The 8,566-nt window shown below is 41.6% G+C and overlaps 1 protein-coding gene across 2 annotated transcripts; it reads left to right on the top strand.

The window, feature by feature from the left end:
- Nucleotides 1–293: 293 nt before the first annotated feature.
- LOC138044995 (unconventional myosin ID-like) lies at nucleotides 294–7,872 on the top strand. Of its 2 annotated transcripts, XM_068891356.1 has the most exons (7): nucleotides 294–411; nucleotides 1,011–1,112; nucleotides 1,624–1,768; nucleotides 2,936–3,034; nucleotides 3,943–4,050; nucleotides 5,947–6,092; nucleotides 6,560–7,872. In XM_068891356.1, exons 3-7 carry the CDS (start codon nucleotides 1,679–1,681, stop codon nucleotides 6,726–6,728), a joined length of 612 nt encoding a protein of 203 aa, XP_068747457.1. In that variant the 5' UTR covers nucleotides 294–411; nucleotides 1,011–1,112; nucleotides 1,624–1,678; the 3' UTR covers nucleotides 6,729–7,872. The 2 variants fall into 2 exon arrangements, with proteins under 2 accessions (XP_068747457.1, XP_068747464.1); XM_068891363.1 differs by lacking the exons at nucleotides 294–411; nucleotides 1,011–1,112; nucleotides 1,624–1,768 and adding an exon at nucleotides 1,801–1,960 and having other exon boundaries at nucleotides 6,560–6,861.
- The last annotated feature ends 694 nt before the right edge of the window (nucleotides 7,873–8,566 follow it).

Below are 8,566 nucleotides of genomic sequence, written 5' to 3'. Positions count from 1 at the left end.
TATACCAGTATAAACTCCCCGGCCAGGATAGCCGCGGCTTGAGAAAGCCGTGAACGTACATTTTGTACCATTTTATACGAGGTGTTCGCGGCTTACGTAAGCCGCGGCCAGAGTTAGCCGCGGCTTATTTTCTCTCGTATAAACGGCCCTAATGTCGTTGTCGTAGTCGTAGCCGTCGTCGTTTCTTAAACTGCCCTTTTAAGATTTCACCGACCGCTTTTCTTAAGCAGTATGTCATGGATCCGGCTGGGCCTTTCATTTCAGTAATTTCCCCTTTTGTTTCTTTCAGCACTGGAGAGGTACTCTGGCTAGAAGACGACTTCGACAGATCCGCGCCATTAATGTGATCGTCAACAGTTTAAGAGGATACTGTGTGAAAAGCTTCGTGGTCCAACTGCGTGATGCCTACAGGTCAGCTACAGGACAGAGTGGAGTAGGGGAGGGGAAGGGAAAGGCTGGGAGGGGGCTCCAGGGGAAGCTTTTTCGGGTCCCTTTTTGATGGTCGAGTTTTGCGGATTCCGCATGTGACATTTTTTGACATCTCATGCATTTCGTGTAGTGGCCATCGAGCGCTTAGACAGTTTTTCCCGGTGGTTCCGTGAAACTGGTTTTGTCAGAAACTCATTCACCAAGAGCGGAAACTTTCCGCAGGCGCAGACTAAGGTTTAATCTTCGGCTGTTAGAGTAACGTCTATCGACGAAGTTTGTTTCATCCAACCAAGATGGTACCAAAGACACCAAACTACCACATCTGGGGCTACAACGTCCCCTTCACTTTTGCAATCAGTGTGTTGGATCCTTAAACGCCCTGCAGAGTTTACGAAAAATTACGATGTTGCGTAATTGTAAGAGTATAAAACGCTGGTTTTAACGCAGTTTTAATTGGAAGTTAAGGTACTTAGGGACTGAGAAACTATTAACCAGTGGCTCAGTTGTACAGGGTTTTCTCTGTCAACTGCAAAAAAAGAAAAACAGGGGTACTTATTTCAAATGTTTCTAATTCCTTGCAGCAACTGCAAGAATCTTCCTGACTATGGCAAAAGCATCAAACCACCCACTCCTCCCTCGTTAGCCAAGAAGTTCTTCTCCCATGCCAACAAGATTTTGGAAAGGTGAAATAAGTGGTTTATGTCTTTGTGTGTGCTTTCTTTTTATCAAAGACTTCGATTGTATTCAACCCTTGAGGGTTTAGTATCAACATGCATGTTCTCCCAACTGTCCCATCTCATTTCTCATTCGTAGCTTTGGAGACTTGAGCGGCTCATCTCGCACTAATTGTTTGCAAGGAAAGCGAAGTTTTTTGTATGTTGCACTTTTAACTTGAAGGTATACCTTTTGGTTTAGATCTCATGGAAGCTTACTGAAAAAAAGTTCGGAAAACTCGAGCGTGGTTTACTTTTTGACGGGGCGTTGTTGAGCACGATCTTCTCCCAGTGTCTTCCATTCGATCAGTTTGCATTACTCATGTCCTAGGGATATAGGTCAACACCGCAAGCGCCATTCTACTTCAAAATTTTATGTTCACGGAGAAATTTTAAAATATTGCTTGTTTCTAGATTCTTTGGTAAGGAATATTGTTTGCGTGTGAAACGCTGACTGTAAAATGTATTGTGTGGTCCACAGGTGGTGGGCTTACAAGGTGCTGTCACGCATTCCAAAGGAGGAACATGAAGAGGTCATGCTGAAGGCAGCAGCTTATGACTGTCTGGGTGGAAAGCGAAAGAACTGGGGACTACAGACGCGTTGGCATGGAAACTATCTCGCTAGGGTAGGAATGCAACATTGCTTTGTTGCCTTTGGCAAGGACGCAAAGTACACAATTTCAGTAGCAAAAAGTATTGAAGCTACTTCGATAACAGATAATAGCCATCTTTCGAGAGCTGCTACACCAGCTAAGCAAAAACTTGTAGCCGGTGCTATCAACGCGCAGGAAGTCACAAACCTCAAATCGACTGAAAATGTAGGTAGCGAGATTTTTCATGTAATGATCATTGAAATCCACCTTCTCCCATGAAGAATCTTCTTCCGACCAGTGGGAGTTCTAAATATCGTATGACTTAATTGAGGAGTTTTGAAGCAAGCAACCATGGACAATCTTCCTGTCGGTGTACGTTGGATCAGTGGCTTGATCTGATCGGCGTAATTACAAGTTGAGAAACTAAATATTTAAGCAAGAGCCGATACAACGTAGCTTTGACTTTAGTGGTGTACTATATTTCGGCTGGCCAAACAAGCCTTCTTCAGGTACAATGACAGTTTACACCACTAAAATCAAATCTACGTTGTTGCTCTTGCTTAAATATTTAGTTCCTCGACTTAATTGACCCCGCAAAGCGGTCAATTAAGAATTTTATTTTATTTTATTGTGGGCGCAGCAATTGGGCGCAACTATGAAAAATCTAAATTTTCGGGAATATCCTACTTTGTGCTACATTATTCAGGAAAACCGCCAGTAAACCATACACTTTACATAAAGCTATGCAGACTGACCAAGAGCCCATGACTAGGAGTGCGTACATCTTCGCTGTCTTTATGGAACGGCGTTTTTACTGACCGAGTTATTTTTAGATTGATTTTGCCACGAAACCAGGCCTTTCCAGCCAATCACAAGTCCTTGCATGACAAATTATTACTACGGGATTGAAAATGGTCACTCGTACAAGCCAAATCTTATTTAAAACTCGTCTGAAACTACCTTGATCTGTGAAAATGCCATAACATAAACCAGTATTGGAGTTGTAGTCTCCTGGTTATGGGATCCTGCACGTTTTTCCAAAAGATTATTCCAACCTTTCACAACAAACATTGAAAATAAGCAAACAGGAACACATTTTACGAAAGGAAAAAATTATCTCCCAACACTCAGATTTTGTGACGTACCCTTATTTATAGCATAAGTATTGATAATACAGCCAGCGCTGTTTTCGTTTTTCAGTTCGAAGAAAACTCCCAAGCGGAAATGTTCAAGAGGAATGTTGCTAACCGATTTTCAACTCCAGGAGAGAAAGTGCTGTTTTCATCTTACGCCAAAAAAGTAAGAGTAAAAGTCATTTATCGTGGGCAGCTAATTTTCTGTGGACAGTTCCTGGCATTCTTTTCAGGGCGTAAACTTTCAGTAGGGAGCACGCCATCCAATCTGGTGGTCGTGGATTCAGTTTTCATCCTGGTCAGGCCAAGGCCCATTTCCATTACCGGGGCTAACACTCAAATGGCCGGATTACATGGGATTAAACATACCACTTAAAATTACATTGTAATAAATACCTCTGTCGAAATATAAGCGCTAGACGTGTGAAAAAACGTTCCCCCTTCAAATCAGCAACTGGTCTCGTTCGCAGCTGTCTTCGAAATCTCACGTGACACTCCCTTTTGGGACGGCGTGCGTAACAGCCAAAAACGCTGCAGCGAAGGAAACTAAATTGGCAAACGACAAGCAAAGAAAATTCATGCGGGTTCGAGCCAGTCATCGGTCATCATTGGTTTTGCGTTCCCTCTGATTGGCTGAGAGCGTTACACGTTATTTTTTAGCCAATCACCATGCATAGCAATGTAAAAGCAAAGCAATTGCGAGATTGCTTTCGACGACCGTTACTAAATTAAGAATGGCTTTAACTGATAGTTGTATGTAAAGTAGAAGAAAAACTTCGAAACGCCGGCAAGCGCGAGTAATCGCATGGCTGTTGCATCAACCGCGGAAAAATCATACGTCCAACATGAAACACCAGAAACTGGGCAGGCACTGCTTATCTCGTAAAAAAGGATGGGCTTCTTTTTGATTCGGGATTTACTGCAGTAGGATGTCGGCGTTGAGGGAACTAGCGACCACGTAATTCTTAGCTGTCAAATTAAGAGTTAGTTTACTCCTTAACAGTTATATCAGGCGCAACGTGTTGCATACCCCTCAAAAAAGATCTCACCAACTTACGCCTCGCATGTTTTTAGATTAACATGAGGATCAAAGCCGCTGACCGTATTTTGGTGGTGACGACAGCATCGATTATTAAACTGGATAACAAGTTCAAAGTTATGAAGATGGTCCCACTGGATAAGGTGTGTAAAATGTTGACCTCAAATGCATAGAAAGACATCATCTTTTTTTTCCTTCCTTTTTTTTCCCTTCGGCTATAACACTGTTTTTCTCTGTTTTTCAATATGGACAGTTTAATCTATCTAACCGTTCCATGGACCTGTTAAGCAAGAATCAATTTTCAATACTACCCTGTTTATTCAACAAGTTAATAGATGCAATTTATAATCGTGGTGATGCTGTAATGTACCCTAAGAAATGGTAAATGGGTGACAGTGGACAAAGCGTCAACTGAAAAGGAACCCGCACTTGTCTCACCAGGATTCCTTTAGCTCAGTGGGGGAAGGGTATACAACCTGTGTTACGAAGTTCGTAGGGTCAATTCCCGCCGAGAACGCTTTCTAGTTGTCCCTTCGCACGTTTCCAGGCAACTAACTGTCAAATTTATTAATGTCTTTGAGGTAGCAATAGCGTAAATCAACCTCTGTCATTCTGTGATTTTGTAGCCTTTTCCAGGATCCCAGATAGACGGGGAAGCGAAAAGCAAAAAAATGCATGAGAGCTGGGGTCAAGGTATGGCGGGGAAGCCTCGTGTGTTGTAGCAGCTCTCGTAACGTATCATGTGATTGATTGGCTATCCAAGCCAAAACAAAAGATTAAACAATTGAAAATATGACTTAGACGTGAAAACGATTGATACTCCTGACAATACCAAACAATAGCGGGTTACAAGAGCTGCTGCACTTACTGAAAGCCTCCCCCGCCTTCCTCGATCTCAGCTTCCAGGCGTTTTTTGGGCGCAGTTCCGCTATTCGCTTTCTCGACTGTCTGGGAACCTGCAACAGGCTATTGATTTTGCGGTCTTTAGAATGGTTTAGAAAGCATTCACAGAAATGAACGTACAGCGGGACAGTGGACCTTAAAGTACCTCTGTGATCAAAAAAATCACTTTCTTTTTTTCTTCAAATTTTGAAAGCGTGTTTGCTTAACACCTGACTGGCAAAATATTGAACTTTTATCTTTATCCAAAGGTCGTTTACTTGGAGTGTGAGTTTTTGGATTTTACGGTCTGCCATTACTTACGTTCAAAACTGACCGATTGGACCTCAGAGGGTTGGATCCAGGGAAAAGTGACCTCAAAGGCTCACTAGCTTAAAATTTCAGCGTGTGAATGCAGTTTATTATATATGCAAAACGCGAGTTTAAAAGTTTGAAAGCCCAAAACTCCCGTGCTGCATATTAATTCTGCGGCGTTCACACGCATTGCATGCCTTTCTCTCTCAAGATCTTAAGTTAGTAGTGGCGAACCATTAAATAGGAAAATTCCAGTTACAGTGCAACGCACCTTACCGTGGCCACCCAACAAACTTTCACATTTGACAATTACGTGTAAACACGTCAACTCAACAACCCATGCAACGGTGTTCAACTTACAACTCGTGCGAACTTTGCAAGGACGCGTGACTGTCAATCAAATTCACACATCCTGATTGGCGGACAATTTGTAAAAAACTTAGTTAGGTGGCCACGGTAAGGCGCGTCGCGCTGTAAAATAAACAAGTGTCTTTTTGAAATCAAGGCTTAAAACTTCGGTCGCCTAGTGTTTAGTTAACATAGTTTTTAAATCCAAAGAAAAATAGGAATTGATTTTTTGGTCGCAGGGACACTTAGACTCTAAAAACAAATGGCTGCTATGAAACAAGAGGTCAAAAATAAAGTGAAACTATGATCCTCGCAGTCACGAACGCAATTTTAGCAGTTGCGTAGAGAAGCCTGAAAATTTCAGGACTTCAACGGGCTTATAATGGGCTCCTGCCTCACTTGATTTTATATCCGCAGTTCAGTATATGGTTCATTTCATGTATCATTTCGTTCGTAGGTTAAAATAATTGCACGGTGTCTGTGTTTTTATGTTATAGGTAACAGGTCTGAGTGTAACGCCTGGTGATGATCAGCTGATCGTAGTGCATATTCCAACCAATGACCTGGTTATATGTCTGGTCAGTGAATCAAAAGCCAACCGAGTGGCTGAATGCATGGCTACTTTGTACCTGCAGATATTCCAGTGAGTGATTTATCTCAGTTATATTCGCATTTTCTGTGAGAGAGAATGGGTCAGAACGGAGGGGAGGAGAGGTGGGGGAGGGGTTGGTCGTTTGAAAGAGATGTTGGGGTGGGTGGGTGGACTGTTCACTTGGGCAACACTGGATCTTTTTTTGCCTCTTGAAGCGTTGTATGGCGAATTTCAGTTGAATCTCGAAAGTAAATTTGCGTTCTCTTTGCATTTCCACCAGAAAGCTTGTTGATTGGTTCTTTGCGTCACTTTCTCAGCCAGTCAGAAGCAAAATCGAAACAAGGTGTCTTAATCGCAAGCATTTTCCCGCGCAATTTGTCGGCTGCATGCGTTGGCTTTTTGCGTTATGTTTGATTCATTGAATTGTCTACGTCTACATTAATTATTCTACCTTTTGTCATCTTTTCACATTTTCCTTCGTTTTAACCTGTAGTTTTGATGTTCCTTTGTTATCACAGAAAATGTGGTAAGATGTTGGACGTCCGCGTAAACGAGCGCGTGAAGTGTGAACTTGGTAAAAAACCCTACAATTTGACGGTCAAAAACTGCTCATTGGACTCGGAATTGACTTTCAAGAAAGTTGGAGGCAGTGACTTGACGCTGATGTGTCCGTCAGAGAAAGCTTGAGGATACAGTGCGCACAGGCTTAAATGGAACATTTTTTTCTTAAGAGTACTAAAAATCGAAGTTGATTATAGTTAATGTTAAGTTTTGGTTTGGGCAGGGCTTAGAGATAATAAAAAAATCAGAGGCTTTTTTCTTTTATTTTTTGTTGGGCTGACAGACTTTTGGAACTCTGCCTCTGGGTCGAAACTGACTTTGTTCAGCGTGCGCCTTTTACTGTCCGGTGTCCGGGTTTACTAAATAACAGTGTAGTTATTGTCAAGTATTATGTGAGACAGTGGGCTCAATCACGGTCAGCTAACAACAAGGAGCATGGCCACAGGAGGTCCGCAGGAGGATACTTTATATGGTACCTTATATTGTACCACCGAGCATGCTTTCAGACAGCGCCATCTAAAATCATATACAGTGCTATATGAGAGCATTGCCCAGCAGTTGTCATTTCTAATGCTTCGTTGAAGGATTTCAAAGAAATAAATTATGATAAAATGCCCATTGCTGGCCTTTGGGATCGAGACGTGTTTAAAAAAGTAATTTACACCAGCTACATTTATATTTAATTTAAAATACTAAGATATCGCAGTATATTGCAAAAATATTTCTAAACTAACTTAATCTCGTATTTTTTGCCTCTAAGGTCAGCGCAAAGCGACACAAGGGTGTGTTTTTGTAAATATTCGTATTCAAGCCTGTCCAAACGAAAAATGTTAAAAAGTAACACTTTCTCAGGGGGTGACCAGGCATTTGACTCTTTTGCGCATCTTCTACAGGAAGATCAGCATTTGATGTGTTCATGCGTGCTGAGACGCTTAGGCAACCAGTTTCTGTCTTCTGTAATTTTCTTTGTTAATGTGTTTGGTTGTTTTATTCCACTTGACCACTGGATAAAATCTTGGGCATTTTTATCACTCAACATTTACCGTTCGGACGGGCCATAAATTGATAATGGGTTCATTGGCGGACTCAACTATTCGTATTTGTATTGAGGTAAATAGTTTTGTTACCAAGGTGAAGAAATGTTTTCCTGCTTGAAGGTCATTGTTGTAATATGTCTTTTAACCTTTTCAAAGGAATATTTTAAAGGCTTCCCTCTTGTACATTCATCAAAAAGGAAAAACAAAAGAGAAATAAATTACTAAGATTATTATTAGTTGATCTCTTTGCTTGGTCAAGTCTTTTAGTGAGTTAAGTCACGTATCAATTTGTAACCTTGGAAACGAATTTGGATTCATTTTTATCAAGCAATGTGAACACCCAGCAAAACACAGAACGTCAAATGAACCAATCACCAGCCGACGCAGCCCATTGCAACTACCCAGGGCTCACTAAGAATTAGCCAACGTGATCTCTTTCTCAAATGAAGGATTATCTTTCACTGTTAGTTTGTTCCAAATGAAGTATTACCCTCCACTTAGATTACTCTGTCCCAGGGCTTGTGGTAACAGACAAAAATAAGAAACTAAAAGTAGTCCCACGACAGGATTTGAACCCGGAGCAGCTACTTTGAAGAAACTGTTTTTTATCCACTTAACCACTTAAGATCAACTGACTGGTAAATGTGCCGATTATTTTCCAAAACTTTCAATCATCGCTGAATAATGGTTAAGTGCCAATTTGCATGGAATGGTGTATAGCCATCACTCAATCTCGACCCCAGAGTTCTTCTCTTGACCGAGGGATAGAAGAGCTCTGGGGAACCTTGAAGCAAAGTGTCTTCTCATTGGTTTTCGTGAAGAACAATCAAAAGCGTCTCTAATTGGTGCATTCATGTTAGCAGGAGGAGTGAGCAGGCGCCGTAAGGCTGAAATAGCCAATTTTTTGCTGTAAAAACCTTACGGCGC

Source organism: Montipora capricornis, chromosome 1 (assembly GCF_036669925.1).
Source record: "Montipora capricornis isolate CH-2021 chromosome 1, ASM3666992v2, whole genome shotgun sequence".
In the NCBI taxonomy this organism is placed as follows: Eukaryota; Metazoa; Cnidaria; class Anthozoa; order Scleractinia; family Acroporidae; genus Montipora; species Montipora capricornis.
The sequence above is the reverse complement of the archived record's forward strand: the minus strand, read 5'-3'. Positions and strand labels throughout refer to the sequence as shown.